Source organism: Amphiura filiformis, chromosome 15, assembly GCF_039555335.1.
Source record: "Amphiura filiformis chromosome 15, Afil_fr2py, whole genome shotgun sequence".
In the NCBI taxonomy this organism is placed as follows: Eukaryota; Metazoa; Echinodermata; class Ophiuroidea; order Amphilepidida; family Amphiuridae; genus Amphiura; species Amphiura filiformis.
This window is the reverse complement of record NC_092642.1, coordinates 24,852,331-24,870,209: the sequence shown is the minus strand read 5'-3', so window position 1 is coordinate 24,870,209 and position 17,879 is coordinate 24,852,331. Positions and strand designations below refer to the sequence as shown.

The following is a 17,879-nucleotide window of genomic DNA, read 5'->3' as shown; positions in this document are numbered from 1 at the left end:
TTAGTAGGCCGAGAGGGCAGTGGCGGATTCAGGAATAGCGCGACCATCGGGAGGGTGTCTGAGGCCCGGGTCTGAGGGGGAATGTGAGCCTCGAAAACGGGGGAGGGGGGGGTAGGCTACCAGTGCAGGGCCTCAAATTGCAAATCCTGTGTCTTGATGACCTACTATCAAAATGATTTTGCTGGAACAAATTCGCACGAATGGAGCAAAAGTTTTAATGATATTAAAAATGGACCAAAATACTCGGCGCTTATATACTGGCTTGTCAATCCCAGTCCAACAATTAAGGGGGTGTTGAAAAAAAATGAGACCCCTCAACTTTTTGGATTGTTACAAAATTCAGAGATGCACAGACTGACCCCAAAAATTCTGAACTTGCAAATCGTAGCGAGCGTAGCGAGTGCAACTCTCGCCCAGCACGGACGGGGGTTCGCGGCCCGCCCACGGGCCCTAAGCCAGATGGTTTCTGCACATTTCGCACCACAGGAAAGGACATTTCAGAGGTTATTAAAAAGAACATTTCAAAGCTCCTGGCTTGTTCTACACTTTTAATAACAAGTGCTTCCTTCTTCCAGGAAACATGCTTTAAAGGTTCGAGTTTCCTATACTTTTATGCACAAGAGACACTCTTAAAAAAAGTTTTTTGGTTTTATTACATGACCAATATGGCTGATGTTGAAGCAGAAAAATAAGGCAATAATTAAACATTGTGCTTGGTATCCACTGCCTCCCCCACCCAACCCCAGCAACCGGCACCCCATCCTGGGCCTTCACGTTCAGTGTGCTTTTAGTTAAAATTTCAAGACGACAAACATTTTAGCAGATTTAGCACCCCAAAAGAGACAAATTTTGAAAAAAAAACCTGAGTGTTTTAGACTTTTTTGAAGAAAAAAAAATGATTCCTTCAAGGTGGTTTTAAATGTTCAGTTTCCTATACTTTTGTACATGAGAGACATTCTTCAAAGTTTTTTTTGACCTAATATAATATTAAACATGGCCTACATGACTGAAATTGATAGTATAGGCTTATAATGCGCAATATAAAAACAATGATTCATCAAATTGTCCCCCCCCCCCGGTCGGGATGTGGGAGGGGCCCACATGGGGTACTAATGCATGAAGAATACATTGTATGATATATAAGAGTAATTTGTAAAATTCGGTATGTTAAACATACAGAGTGTCGCTACAAATTGGGACTTGAATAGTAGGCCTATATCCCAAGGGAAATACATACACACACTCACTCACCCCCACCCAACCTCCCCACCCCACAGCTAAAAGGTCCACATCAAACCTTTGACCTAAGTTTGCTTCCATTTAGACTTAAACATGACTTGATCTTAGAATATACATGGTATACATAGGCCTATACGGCATCAGTCCATGCAGCAGCATCTCAAACGTCATCGTTCATTAATACACATTGCATACTTATTACTAGGGTAATATTCATTGAGGAAAAAGAGATGAGTCTTTGTACGCAAAACCCGACAGCAATCAGTGGAATGCTGGTCCGATAATTATATAATGGACTAAAATTCATCAATTTTTGGCATGAAAAGGTGTTCTCAATAATATAAAACTTTGATTTGGCCACGATGCATGTTAAATGAGTACCATTATCTAGCCGAGTCATCCAGTCAGGGTTCTAAGGAATTTTCATTTTAAAATTCGAGATTTTCTCAGATCCGGAAATTTGATATATATAATGCGCAATATAAAAACAATAATTCATCAAATTTTGACCCCTCATCCTCTTCGGGTATGTGGGAGGGGCCCACACGGGGAGGGGGGTAATGTAATGCAGCAGAATACCCCCCCGCCCGCCAAAAATCGCTTGCCCCCCCCCCCTTATATCTCGGCCCGCCAAAAAATCGTTGCCCCCCCCCCCTGCACATGCCAAATTTTTGGGATCTCAATTTACAAACTTTAAATGGTCTTTATACATGTTGCGACTTGCGAGTGCAGCGTGAAGGAAAATTTGCATATTTAAGCTTTTCCGTACGGTTTTCCTAAGCATTTTTAGAGTGTTTATTTAAAATGCGTCCCAAGAATGTGTGCCAAAAATCACTTGCCCCTCCTCTCGGCCGGCCAAAAATTGCTTCCCAACGCCTTTCGGCTCGCCAAAATTTCTTGCCCCCCTAATTTTACCCTCCCCAGGGCTCATAATTATTGCATGCACAGCCTTTAGATGTCCCCATTTTCTCTGCTAAAACAAACAAAATAAACATGAAACGCCCACCCCAACGAACTAACTAAACAGAGCCCTACAAACAAATACATCTTGAAACGCAAGCCCGTCGGCCGTTCGTGCTATATAAAACATGAATGTAATAGGCCTACCCGAAACGATTCTGTAAATCAAACTCCAGCACAGCCCGTTATTGGCCAGGATTTTAGTGTGAGGGATAGATAGGCCGAAAAGACAAATTTTTATCCCAATTTGTAAATTTTTTATCTCATTTTTAGTCATTTTAAGGCCCGGTTTTAAGGACTCTTTGCTGTTACCATGTATTCCTGAAAATTATCTGTGGGGATGTTCCCCACCGACTCCCCTGGGTGCCCCACTCCCACCCAATCAATCACAGGCCTCAAAAAATATTGACCGGGCCGGTCGGGGTTTTTTCTGGCTACATTACAACAGGGCAGTGTCTTTTAGGTCGAGTGCGTCTTGGGTCGAGCTTGCAACTGGTGATCATTTAATTGCACGAGGCTGACATCTTTATAGTATGTTTTATAGAGATAATATTGTGTTGCGCATGACAGATGACAAGCTATTGCCTGTCAATCAAATTTGTTACCAAGCATCGGTAAACAAATTTAACAATAGGAGATGACTGAAGGTGACAAAATAAGCTAAAATGGTCATTTTACACTTTTTTTAATTTTTTTTTTTATTTCACATGATTGGTATGCATGTTTTCTTACGTGTAAGATGATAATATATTTTTTGAGCTGACAAAGCCATGACAGATTTTGTATAACCTTAATGACGGTTGATCCGAAATCTATGAAGACCCCCTAAACTACATTAGTCAATAAACAGTTGAAGTTAATTTCGTGGAATTCTGTCAAATGCTCTAGGAGAAGAAGGAATGTTGACAGAAAAGTTGACAGAAGAAAGAAATCGCTGAAATGCAAGAGTCCAGCCGTTGCTCGGCTAGACTAAAAATAGTCACGACTAGCAAAAAAAAATAATATATATATATATATGAAACAGGTAGGGTTCGAACCCACACCCGTAGAGCGAGATCAGAGCCACAAGCCGGGGTTCTTACCGCTGCGCTATAGAGGGATGCTGAAGTTTTCTGAACAAATTCCAAGTAGTATGTGTTGGTGTTATTGTATAACATTGAGGTCGGATCTAAATTGTATAGAACTGATGTATAGTGTTGATGATAGTGGTGGAATTAGCATGATAAAAGCACCCATTCATGGTTGAATATTGTGAATAGATTGGATGAATGTTTTTTTTTTTTTTTTGTACACTGTAGTATTATGATCAATACCAGTTTATAAAGGACATTTTAGTCAACAATACCGGTCTGACGTAATCCCTGCAGGACTCGGTAATAATCCTTAGAAAGCCTATTTAATATTATGTAATGTATAGTGAAGAATGAAAAGGATTAGAACCATAGTGTTGCTTTATCGTAGCAGTTGCCTATACACCGAATACACAGTCATAGTGGGTGATTAGAAAAGGTCGGGGACTCTATAAAATGATGATAAAATCTGTTTGGGCGTTCGCCGGCGCGGCAAATTCAGGATAAATCCTGGCAACTCATCTGGCACACATCAACTCGCCATCATGTTGTTTTCGTGTCAGATGGACGGTGAAGAATAACACAGAATTCCTATGACCGGTATAGGCTGATATCGCGTGACTGTTAGCCGATGCAGAGACTGCAGTCATTAAAAAAGACCAAAATGACCCACTTAATGACGGTTGATCCGAAATCTATGAAGACCCCTAAACTACATTAGTCAATAAACAGTTGAAGTTAATTTCGTGGAATTCTGTCAAATGCTCTAGGAGAAGAAGGAATGTTGACAGAAAAGTTGACAGAAGAAAGAAATCGCTGAAATGCAAGAGTCCAGCCGTTGCTCGGCTAGACTAAAAATAGTCACGACTAGCAAGAAAAAAATAATATATATATATATATGAAACAGGTAGGGGTTCGAACCCACACCCGTAGAGCGAGATCAGAGCCACAAGCCGGGGTTCTTACCGCTGCGCTATAGAGGGATGCTGAAGTTTTCTGAACAAATTCCAAGTAGTATGTGTTGGTGTTATTGTATAACATTGAGGTCGGATCTAAATTGTATAGAACTGATGTATAGTGTTGATGATAGTGGTGGAATTAGCATGATAAAAGCACCCATTCATGGTTGAATATTGTGAATAGATTGGATGAATGTTTTTTTTTTTACCATGTACACTGTAGTATTATGATCAATACCAGTTTATAAAGGACATTTTAGTCAACAATACCGGTCTGACGTAATCCCTGCAGGACTCGGTAATAATCCTTAGAAAGCCTATTTAATATTATGTAATGTATAGTGAAGAATGAAAAGGATTAGAACCATAGTGTTGCTTTATCGTAGCAGTTGCCTATACACCGAATACACAGTCATAGTGGGTGATTAGAAAAGGTCGGGGACTCTATAAAATGATGATAAAATCTGTTTGGGCGTTCGCCGGCGCGGCAAATTCAGGATAAATCCTGGCAACTCATCTGGCACACATCAACTCGCCATCATGTTGTTTTCGTGTCAGATGGACGGTGAAGAATAACACAGAATTCCTATGACCGGTATAGGCTCATATCGCGTGACTGTTAGCCGATGCAGAGACTGCAGTAATTAAAAAGACCAAAATGACCCACTTAATGACGGTTGATCCGAAATCTATGAAGACCCCTAAACTACATTAGTCAATAAACAGTTGAAGTTAATTTCGTGGAATTCTGTCAAATGCTCTAGGAGAAGAAGGAATGTTGACAGAAAAGTTGACAGAAGAAAGAAATCGCTGAAATGCAAGAGTCCAGCCGTTGCTCGGCTAGACTAAAAATAGTCACGACTAGCAAAAAAAAAATAATATATATATATATATGAAACAGGTAGGGGTTCGAACCCACACCCGTAGAGCGAGATCAGAGCCACAAGCCGGGGTTCTACCGCTGCGCTATAGAGGGATGCTGAAGTTTTCTGAACAAATTCCAAGTAGTATGTGTTGGTGTTATTGTATAACATTGAGGTCGGATCTAAATTGTATAGAACTGATGTATAGTGTTGATGATAGTGGTGGAATTAGCATGATAAAAGCACCCATTCATGGTTGAATATTGTGAATAGATTGGATGAATGTTTTTTTTCTTACCATGTACACTGTAGTATTATGATCAATACCAGTTTATAAAGGACATTTTAGTCAACAATACCGGTCTGACGTAATCCCTGCAGGACTCGGTAATAATCCTTAGAAAGCCTATTTAATATTATGTAATGTATAGTGAAGAATGAAAAGGATTAGAACCATAGTGTTGCTTTATCGTAGCAGTTGCCTATACACCGAATACACAGTCATAGTGGGTGATTAGAAAAGGTCGGGGACTCTATAAAATGATGATAAAATCTGTTTGGGCGTTCGCCGGCGCGGCAAATTCAGGATAAATCCTGGCAACTCATCTGGCACACATCAACTCGCCATCATGTTGTTTTCGTGTCAGATGGACGGTGAAGAATAACACAGAATTCCTATGACCGGTATAGGCTGATATCGCGTGACTGTTAGCCGATGCAGAGACTGCAGTAATTAAAAAAGACCAAAATGACCCACTTAATGACGGTTGATCCGAAATCTATGAAGACCCCTAAACTACATTAGTCAATAAACAGTTGAAGTTAATTTCGTGGAATTCTGTCAAATGCTCTAGGAGAAGAAAGAATGTTGACAGAAAAGTTGACAGAAGAAAGAATTCGCTGAAATGCAAGAGTCCAGCCGTTGCTCGGCTAGACTAAAAATAGTCACGACTAGTAAAAAAAAATAATATATATATATATATGAAACAGGTAGGGGTTCGAACCCACACCCGTAGAGCGAGATCAGAGCCACAAGCCGGGGTTCTTACCGCTGCGCTATAGAGGGATGCTGAAGTTTTCTGAACAAATTCCAAGTAGTATGTGTTGGTGTTATTGTATAACATTGAGGTCGGATCTAAATTGTATAGAACTGATGTATAGTGTTGATGATAGTGGTGGAATTAGCATGATAAAAGCACCCATTCATGGTTGAATATTGTGAATAGATTGGATGAATGTTTTTTTTCTTACCATGTACACTGTAGTATTATGATCAATACCAGTTTATAAAGGACATTTTAGTCAACAATACCGGTCTGACGTAATCCCTGCAGGACTCGGTAATAATCCTTAGAAAGCCTATTTAATATTATGTAATGTATAGTGAAGAATGAAAAGGATTAGAACCATAGTGTTGCTTTATCGTAGCAGTTGCCTATACACCGAATACACAGTCATAGTGGGTGATTAGAAAAGGTCAGGGACTCTATAAAATGATGATAAAATCTGTTTGGGCGTTCGCCGGCGCGGCAAATTCGGGATAAATCCTGGCAACTCATCTGGCACACATCAACTCGCCATCATGTTGTTTTCGTGTCAGATGGACGGTGAAGAATAACACAGAATTCCTATGACCGGTATAGGCTGATATCGCGTGACTGTTAGCCGATGCAGAGACTGCAGTAATTAAAAAGACCAAAATGACCCACTTAATGACGGTTGATCCGAAATCTATGAAGACCCCTAAACTACATTAGTCAATAAACTGTTGAAGTTAATTTCGTGGAATTCTGTCAAATGCTCTAGGAGAAGAAGGAATGTTGACAGAAAAGTTGACAGAAGAAAGAAATCGCTGAAATGCAAGAGTCCAGCCGTTGCTCGGCTAGACTAAGAAGAAGAAGAAGAAAGAAACTACTGGGAAACAGGAGTCTAGCCGCCGCTCGGCTAGACTAACTACTGGGAAACAGGAGTCTAGCCGCCGCTCGGCTAGACTAAGAAGAAGAAGAAGAAGAAGAAGAAGAAGAAGAAGAAGAAGAAAGAAACTACTGGGAAACAGGAGTCTAGCCGCCGCTCGGCTAGACTAACTAGATATATTGCATCCTTAGTAAGGCTGCGAAGTCTAGCCGTGACCTTGAAATGACATCTGATGACCTTGAAATGACCTTCACCACATTTTGCATCATATCCACATAACATATACTAATTTTCATTCAAATTGAATAAACTTTGTAATTTGACCCCTTTGACCTTTAGTTGACTTCTGGTGACCTTGAAATGACCTCCAATATATTTTGAATCATATCAAGATCACATATACTAATTTTCATCTAAATTGGACAAATATTAGAATTTGACCCCTTTTGACCTTTCCTTGACCTCTGGTGACCTTGAAATGACCTCCAATATATTTTGAATCATATCAAGATCACATATACTAATTTTCATTTAAATTGGACAAATTTTAGAATTTTACCCTTTTGACCCCAAAACAGACCCCTCCTCCATGTTTAAGCCAAATCTGATTACAATCGTATATGAACATAATGCTAGAGCCCTTTTGGCATTATTCTGATGGTCACAGCACGTAATATGCAGAAAATATTAAATTTTAAAGTGATTTTCAGTAATCAACCATTTTTGTCCCCTGTTTGACCTTGAACTCAAAATCTGTGAGGACCCCATAGACACCAACTAATGTCAATGCATATGTGTCAGTCGCATCTCTGTACCATAGAATCTGTAGGAAAAGAAGCATTTTGAAGGTATTTGGTTATGTGCCGGAAATCCCCCCTTAATGACCTTTGACCCCAAATATGTGAGGACCCCATAGGCCCCGGCTATAGCCAAGGTCAATGTATAAATCTCATTACTGTACCATGTAATCTGTAGGAGAAGAAGCATTTTTGGTAAAAATCACATTTTTAGCCAAAATTACTCATGCATGACGTTTGACCCCAAATGGGTCATATCAAATGTAAAGGCTGGGATAGTGGAGCTTGTGCCCAAGTTTGGTCATAATCGGTCAAATAATAAAGGAGCTAGAGCAAATTATGTTAAATGTTGACAGAAAGAAGAAGAAGAAGAAGAAGAAGAAGAAGAAACTAGATATATTGCATCCTTAGTAAGGCTGCGAAGTCTAGCCGTGACCTTGAAATGACATCTGATGACCTTGAAATGACCTTCACCACATGTTGCATCATATCCACATAACATATACTAATTTTCATTCAAATTGAATAAACTTTGTAATTTGACCCCTTTTGACCTTTAGTTGACCTCTGGTGACCTTGAAATGACCTCCAATATATTTTGAATCATATCAAGATCACATATACTAATTTTCATCTAAATTGGACAAATATTAGAATTTGACCCCTTTTGACCTTTCGTTGACCTCTGGTGACCTTGAAATGACCTCCAATATATTTTGAATCATATCAAGATCACATATACTAATTTTCATTTAAATTGGACAAACTTTAGAATTTTACCCTTTTGACCCCAAAACAGACCCCTCCTCCATGTTTAAGCCAAATCTGATTACAATCGTATATGAACATAATGCTAGAGCCCTTTTGGCATTATTCTGATGATCACAGCACGTAATATGCAGAAAATATTGAATTTTAAAGTGATTTTCAGTAATCAACCATTTTTGTCCCCTGTTTGACCTTGAACTCAAAATCTGTGAGGACCCCATAGACACCAACTAATGTCAATGCATATGTGTCAGTCGCATCTCTGTACCATAGAATCTGTAGGAAAAGAAGCATTTTGAAGGTATTTGGTTATGTGCCGGAAATACCCCTTAATGACCTTTGACCCCAAATCTGTGAGGACCCCATAGGCCCCGGCTATAGCCAAGGTAAATGTCCAAATCTCGATACTCTACCATGTAATCTGTAGGAGAAGAAGCATTTTTGGTAAAAATCACATTTTTAGCCAAAATTAGTCATGCGTGACGTTTGACCCCAAATGGGTCATGTCATATGTAAAGGCTGGGGTAGTTGAGCTTGTGCGCAAGTTTGGTCATAATCGGTCAAATAATGAAGGAGCTATAGCAAATTATATCAAATGTTGACAGAAAGAAGAAGAAGAACTAGATATATTGCATCCTTAGTAAGGCTGCGAAGTCTAGCCGTGACCTTGAAATGACCTCTGATGACCTAGAAATGACCTTCACCACATATTTTGCATCATATCCACATAACGTATACTAATTTCGATTCAAATTGAACAAACTTTGCCATTTGACCCCTTTTGACCTTTGGTTGACCTCAGGTGACCTTGAAATGACATCCATTATATTTTGAATCATATCAAGATCACATACACTAATTTTCATTTAAATTGGACAAACTTTAGAACTTGACCCCTTTTGACCTTTGGTTGACCTCTGGTGACCTTGAAATGACCTCCAATATATTTTGAATCATATCAAGATCACATATACTAATTTTCATTTCAATCGGACAAACTTTAGAATTTTACCCCTTTTGACCCCAAAACAGACCCCTCCTCCATGTTTAAGCCACATCTGATTACAATCGTATATGAACATAATGCTAGAGCCCTTTTGGCATTATTCGGATGATCACAGCACGTAATATGCAGAAAATATTGAATTTTAAAGTGATTTTCAGTAATCAACCATTTTGTCCCCTGTATGACCTTGAACTCAAAATCTGTGAGAACCCCATAGACACCAACTAATGTCAATGCATATGTGTCAGTCGCATCTCTGTACCATAGAATCTGTAGGAAAAGAAGCATTTTGAAGGTATTTGGTTATGTGCCGGAAATACCACCTTCATGACCTTTGACCCCAAATCTGTGAGGACCCCATAGGCCCCGGCTATAGCCAAGGTCAATGTATAAATCTCATTACTGTACCATGTAATCTGTAGGAGAAGAAGCATTTTTGGTAAAAATCAAATTTTTAGCCAAAATTACTCATGCATGACGTTTGACCACAAATGGGTCATGTCAAATGTAAAGGCTGGTGTAGTGGAGCTTGTGCGCAAGTTTGGTCATAATCGGTCAAATAATGAAGGAGCTAGAGCAAATTATGTTAAATGTTGACAGAAAGAAGAAGAAGAACTAGATATATTGCATCCTTAGTAAGGCTGCGAAGTCTAGCCGTGACCTTGAAATGACATCTGATGACCTTGAAATGACCTTCACCACATTTTGCATCATATCCACATAACATATACTAATTTTCATTCAAATTGAATAAACTTTGTAATTTGACCCCTTTTGACCTTTAGTTGACCTCTGGTGACCTTGAAATGACCTCCAATATATTTTGAATCATATCAAGATCACATATACTAATTTTCATCTAAATTGGACAAATATTAGAATTTGACCCCTTTTGACCTTTCGTTGACCTCTGGTGACCTTGAAATGACCTCCAATATATTTTGAATCATATCAAGATCACATATACTAATTTTCATTTAAATTGGACAAACTTTAGAATTTTACCCCTTTTGACCCCAAAACAGACCCCTCCTCCATGTTTAAGCCAAATCTGATTACAATCGTATATGAACATAATGCTAGAGCCCTGTTGGCATTATTCTGATGATCACAGCACGTAATATGCAGAAAATATTGAATTTTAAAGTGATTTTCAGTAATCAACCATTTTTGTCCCCTGTTTGACCTTGAACTCAAAATTTGTGAGGACCCCATAGACACCAACTAATGTCAATGCATATGTGTCAGTCGCATCTCTGTACCATAGAATCTGTAGGAAAAGAAGCATTTTGAAGGTATTTGGTTATGTGCCGGAAATACCCCTTAATGACCTTTGACCCCAAATCTGTGAGGACCCCATAGGCCCCGGCTATAGCCAAGGTCAATGTATAAATCTCATTACTGTACCATGTAATCTGTAGGAGAAGAAGCATTTTTGGTAAAAATCACATTTTTACCCAAAATTACTCATGCATGACGTTTGACCCCAAATGGGTCATGTCAAATGTAAAGGCTGGGGTAGTGGAGCTTGTGCCCAAGTTTGGTCATAATCGGTCAAATAATAAAGGAGCTAGAGCAAATTATGTTAAATGTTGACAGAAGAAGAAGAAGAAGAAGAAGAAAGAAATCGCCCAGAAACAGGAGTCTAGCCGCCGCTCGGCTAGACTAAGAAGAAGAAGAAGAAGAAGAAGAAGAAAGAAACTACTGGGAAACAGGAGTCTAGCCGCCGCTCGGCTAGACTAAGAAGAAGAAAGAAACTACTGGGATTCAAGAGTCTAGCCGCCGCTCGGCTAGACTAAGAAACTACTGGGAAACAGGAGTCTAGCCGCCGCTCGGCTAGACTAAGAAGAAGAAAGAAACTACTGGGATTCAAGAGTCTAGCCGCCGCTCGGCTAGACTAAAGAAACTACTGGGATTCAAGAGTCTAGCCGCCGCTCGGCTAGACTAAAGAAAGAAAGACGGACACTCCCGCTAGTTCTTACATAAAGTGCGTAATACATTTTATATGTTGGTACGAAAAGATAAACAACAGCGAATATAAAGAAAATAAAAACAAAGGACCTACCATCAGGAAAGTCACAGTACTTCTCATCGGTGCCGTCTGTACAGTCCTCGGTGAAATCACACTCTGCTGTATTAGGTATACATTGTCTTACTGATTCAGGACTGCGGCATGGTCGACTGTTTACAGGGCATATATCTGTTGAGTGTAGTTTTTGAATAAATCAAAGCTTCAGTCAATAGACAATCAAAGATAGCTACATAAGTTTATGAATTCAACTCTTTGGCGACAATTAAGGAGTCAAAAACAAAAGACTGACTCATATTAAATCTCACAAAGTAAAAAAGCAGAATTGCACAAAACGGAAAGCTGAATAATTTAGCATGGTATTAAATAACAATTGCATCATCTTTTTTTCTGTTTTTTCCAGCTGTCTGCATGATAATCTGAAAAAAGTGTCTACTTGCAGGAAATCATGATTATATTTTTTTTATCCCACCCTTATTTTGCGTAAAATACTCCCCTTGTTAGATATGGTTTATGGAATCTGGTATTCGTGGCATTATGCAAATATCAACAATTAGACTAATGAAACGAAATTGTTAGTTTCCTGTCACATTGTATTTGGTGAAGCACGAAAGGATAATTTCATTATTCATACATTCTGAAACTTTTACTGAATGGTTTTTCAATGCTGAGTTAAATTTTAATAAAACCGGCTTCATATATTATTTATTTATTTAGTTTTTACACTACCTACATTTATGAGGTAAGACCATGTCAATACTCGTTGGAGAGATGAAAATACACCAAAGGCGGTAGTGAAAGCAATAGTGTTGTCGACTCAAAGAAGTGACATACTGAAACATCTCTATCAGTGAACTTTGGTATTTTGCTGAACTAACTTTGTGTATTATCTGACTGTCAGGTAGATCTGATAGCTTGCTCAAGTGATCTCCGAGAGAGGAGCTTACGGTCAACATAGAAGACCATTTGGAAAACACTAGCATAGCATAATAGGATAGTGAAAACATAGTCTTCAGGACTTGGACCGAGGCTGTGGTAGACCAGGGGTTGCCCTTGATATGGACATTGCCATCTTGGATCAACAATTGAGACCATTAAAATAATCTCATTAGAAAAGCCAGCCAATTAAGATCTGCAGGCTTAGATAAGTAATACAGCAAAACGATGTATTTGTAGTGATTTTAAGTTTAATTCTTGTAGGATATTGTATAGTGATTTGATTGATAGCCATACTGCACCAATTAATAAATAATCAAAAGCTGTCTTATATAATAAACAGTGTGTTTGCGTGTTTGGTGTTGAGTGAACTTGGTACAGATGATTTTGGCCTGGGTCATTTTAATGACCATTTCATAATCAACGTTCATTAGCCCTATACTGTTGCATAGAGAGGCAAATATTACGAGTTATCTTGTCACAAAAATCGTGCAATATTTCCAAAATGGAACTTTGAGAAGTCGACGTTCGTCAAAATTATGCACAAAACGTCCTTACACTCTAAAATGGTAAGAATTTCATGCTTGCAAAGGCTGCATCTAGTACATGGTCTTAATTTGCATTTTCTTGCATCAATTTGCTGGTGTTAACGACATACCGAATGCGACTTGACTGTGTTGGACATACACGCAGGTTTGTGCCGCGTCACGCGACACATAATCACAATATTTCGCCTTCGCGAATGTTTGACTCATATTTGCCGCCAATTTATATCAGCTGTTTGGATAAATGTGACTTTATGGAGTTGGAGAGAGTGAAATAATGATTTTTAAAGCAAGCATGTATTTTATCAGTTTCAAGTGAAAGAATACATCTTAGTGTTTATAAGTAGCAAGAAATCTCAAATTCGGGCTATATCTTAGTTTACTAATCGTAATTGATAAATATATACCGTCAAAAGAGCCACACACAAGTTCATCTTTTCCATTGTTACAATCAGGAACAGTATTACACGTTTTCCACATAGGAACCTGAATACCAGCCTCGCAATCAAACATTTCAACATCCTGATCTGGGTCTGTAAACAAAGATGATAGTGAAGTATTTTATCAGAATTCATACAAAGACGTCGACAAATCATCTTTTTGAAACATAGTCCTAAGAAAGAGAGAGGGTACAGGTCTTTAAGGTGTTTCGATCTTGCACGCTACGAAGCTCGTTTACCACAAAATGATTTAAGGTGGTTGTAGTCATTTGAGTGAAAAAGTGATAACCAACTTAACCAAGAGTAAGGACGAACATCAAGGCTCGATAGTATGAGTGAGGTGTGAAATTTGAATGAAAATATTATATATGGTCTTCAAACTAAAAATGTGTTATACACCACGATCAAAGTCGGCGTATCTGCAGGGCACAGTCATTTCGCGTTGCATCTTGCACTACAGATGCCCCACCATATGGATGGCGGAAACCTTCTAAATACGCATAAGATAATGCGCCTAACCTTAGACGTCTAAGATGCAATCTTAGACGTCTAAGAAATTCGCGGTAGACTTAAATCAACGAATCACAGAACCAGAAATCCCAAACAACCAATTATCTTAGGCCTATTCAATTATTGACCAATGAAATCTTAGACGCCTAAGATTTTACACGCCTAAGATTTTTCAAACACGTCCAAGATTGACCATTTACCGTGGCTATAGTGATGGACGGTATCGCAAATTCGATCAAAACGTACGGTGTCATTTGTCACTAGCGCCTGTTGTTGTTGACCCGGTTGTTAGCCAGAACCCAGGTGAAGCTGATGTTGTAAGCTGTATTGGCATGGTTGGCGGTCGTGTTATTTGGTCAACTTGTTCTACTACAAAATGGGTTGGCAATTTGCCATAAGTCTGCCGGATTATAATGGCACTTCCCTGATAATAGTGAATAAAATATTCGTAACTTATATATAAACCGAATTGAACTGAACTGACTATCCCTCTGTACTTTTTATATGATTGACACTGCGCATGGTATCTGTAATACGAGCTGCAATGTCTTCCAAGGTGCTTTTGCAAGATATCACATTGGTGACACCGTCCATCACTACAATTTAATCTTAGATATGTAAGAAATCTTAAGCGTGTAAAATCTTAGGCGTCTAAGATTTCATTGGTCAATAATTGAATACGCGTAAGATGATTGACTGTTTGGGATTTCTGGTCCTGTGATTCATCCTGTGATTGCATCTTAGACGTCTAAGATTGCATCTTAGACGTCTAAGATTGCATCTTAGACATCTAAGATTGCATCAAGGTGGCAATCTCTCTATTATCACAATACACATACAGTTTGTATTGAGATAATAGCCCCTATTATATTGAGATAATATTGCCACCTAAGATTGCATCGAGGTGGCAATCTCTCTATTATCTCAATACACATGTTTTATTCAAACGCAGAATTGTTTTCTTGATACGTAGAGTGATCTGCTCGATACACAGGGATGTAAATTCGATGCTTTGAGATGGGAAATCTCGAAATATTTGACTTCACAGGTGTGCAACACAGTTGGACAATCGATAGTCACCCATATGTTTCTAAATACTTACCTTGCAAGAGATGAACGTGAAATTCGCACATAGCTGTATTGTCAGCCCAATCGGCGTACTTGTATCGTACAACTGTGACGCCAATCGAAAATACTTGTCCCGATGTGTGACTTTGAGATACAGGCACCACTTTTTCACCACTTCTGGAAGAGTAGTCACTTACTGTTGGTTCCTTCCATCTTATCAATTTTCCTGTGATACCTGCTGGAACATACTGAACGATGTTTCCAGGGCATTTTACTCTAGGTGGTACGTCATCGGCTGAAAAGGAAAGCATGTTGATTTACGTCATTGTGTCGCTTCGTTTGTTTATAGTGCAGTATAGCACTGTATTTACAGCTGCATATTCTGTTATTTGAATCTCCATGAGGCTCAGTTATTATCGTTCATTGCTTTTAATTAAGCCTAGACATCACAGGAAAACTCTTGCTAGCACTCGAACAGCGATCACTTTATTCCACATCGCAGCGCGATGCGATGCTGCGATGCTATAAATCAAGGTCGGTAGAATGACCTTAAAAGGAGATGCAGACCCCGCATGCTTTAAAAAACATCGCAACATCGCGCGATGCTGCGATATTTGAAAAGCGTCGCAGCATCGCATCGCGCTGCGAAGTGGAGTCAGGAGGTCAGTGTTTGATATGGTCTTGAATAAAACCTTGATTTACCTTAAAAGTAGTATAAGTAGACTCAATGTACATGGCAGCCACAATTTTGGACATGAACTAAATGTACTGTTCAGGACAGAATGTGCTCACTGCTGTAATGTGTGCTTTAGCAAAACATAAATCTGGTTTATATTAGGTTCCTTAATCGATCTTATAATGACTCGTGATAACGATGATTTCCTTAGAACTTGTGATGTTGGTCTTTATTTTGGTTCTGACCACAAGATGATAAGCTGTGTACTCCAACAACGTAAGCCACCACCCATGAAAGCTACATGCACCATGCGGGATTACTGTAATCTAGACTCTAGCGAATTTGTAGGAGATCTAACTGATAGACTGGCTTCTACTCCAGCTACATCTGATGTTAACATTCTTCTTGAACATTTCAATGAGGTTTCGAGAACTGTTCTTGACACCCATGCTCCTCAATCTACCAGAACTCGCACTATTCGTCCTCAAGCAAAGTGGTATAACGATGAGATTAGGGCTGAAAAGCGAGAACAGCGTAGATTGGAGAGAAAATGGAGAAAGAACCGCCTCACTGTAAACAGAGATTCTTATATGGTTCAACATGAAAAGGTTATCTCTCTTATTGAAAAGGCTAAAGAAAACCACTATAAAGATGTGTTGTACAATGCCAGTGTAAAAGACACTTTTAAAACATTAGGTGTGTTACTTAATAAGAACTGTAGAGCTTTACCAACTTTTGATACTCCTGATGAGTTGTGCAACAAATTTGCACAATTCTTTACTGACAAAGTTGCAAAAATACGTGGCAACATTGACAGTAATACTGTCGTTTCATCACCAAGTATTGTAACTAGAAATAACATCGTTGTCGCAAATGATCTTGTCTCATTTAAAGAACTTGATGAAACCGAGGTTCGTGATATAATCATGAGTTGTGCAAACAAATCCTGCTCCCTTGATTATATGCCAACTTGGATGGTAAGAGAGTATATTGATATTGTTATTCCTCATATAACTGTAAACAATTCTCTGACTACTGGTATTTTTCCACATAATCTCAAACAAGCTATGGTGACTCCCATCATCAAGAAAGTCACCCTTGACTGGAACGACCTCCAAAATTATAGGCCCGTTTCCAGTATCAATTTCATTGGCAAGGTTATCGAGAAGGCTGTGATTAAGCAGGTTAGCAAGCACTTGGAAGAGAATAATCTTGATGAAACTCTCCAGTCAGCGTACAAAAACAAACACAGTACTGAGACCGCAGGTAAAAAATAACATTGATCGGACTCTTGACAATAACCATGCAGCCTTCTTGATCATGCTTGACTTATCTGCTGCCTTTGATACCATTGATCATAACATTCTTTTTGATCGTTTTGAACTTGACTTTGGTATTGATATGCTTATCATTTTACATCTATTTTCTACTTTCGAAGTAAAACTTGTATGTATTAGGCCTATATAGATGTTCACATTGATGTGCATCACAATGTTTTCTTTATGTTCATTTGACAGTACACTATTTCATACAACATTTAGGCATATCAATAAAGAAGTAAATGCATTTGTGTGCTTCTATTTATTTTTCATAGTTCATAAGACAACTCTTCCAGTTGGCACCTGTTTCTCTCTGATCTCTCATCACTGATCTCTGTGCACCAACTGAAATTGTGGCTGGAAATGAGAAACATATGGGTAGGAGACAGCAAAACAGAATTTGCAGGTAAAAAGGTTATGAAGTATTTGAACTTGACTATATTATGGTAGTGGGAGCTGTTGGTTGTGTAACTGTACTCATTTTCAGGAAAAGATGTCTCAAGTATTTCTTAAAGTATTAGAGTGGTGATTGAGTAGCTGGTATTGTCTGTTATTGGTAATTATGATTTCTGAGAGGGTTAGTAGTGTTGTTGCTATTATGTACTAGGGCACCTGTAGCTATGAGGGCCCTTTAGGTGTGAGAGCACCAGCAGCATGCATGATAACGATACTGTTTGACTCCGGATGACCATTTTGACATGTTCCCGTCTTATTAATGATTCTGTTTACCACGTTTAAGCCCTACTCTAATGTTTGACCCCATATGACCTTTGACCTCGA

General features: G+C 38.8%; 1 protein-coding gene across 1 annotated transcript; it reads left to right on the top strand.

Annotated features, from left to right (window-relative positions):
- Positions 1 to 15,962: 15,962 nt before the first annotated feature.
- Positions 15,963 to 17,057, top strand: LOC140170823 (uncharacterized). Its single transcript, XM_072194041.1, has one exon. The coding sequence runs from the start codon at positions 15,963 to 15,965 to the stop codon at positions 17,055 to 17,057; it is 1,095 nt and encodes a 364-aa protein (XP_072050142.1).
- The last annotated feature ends 822 nt before the right edge of the window (positions 17,058 to 17,879 follow it).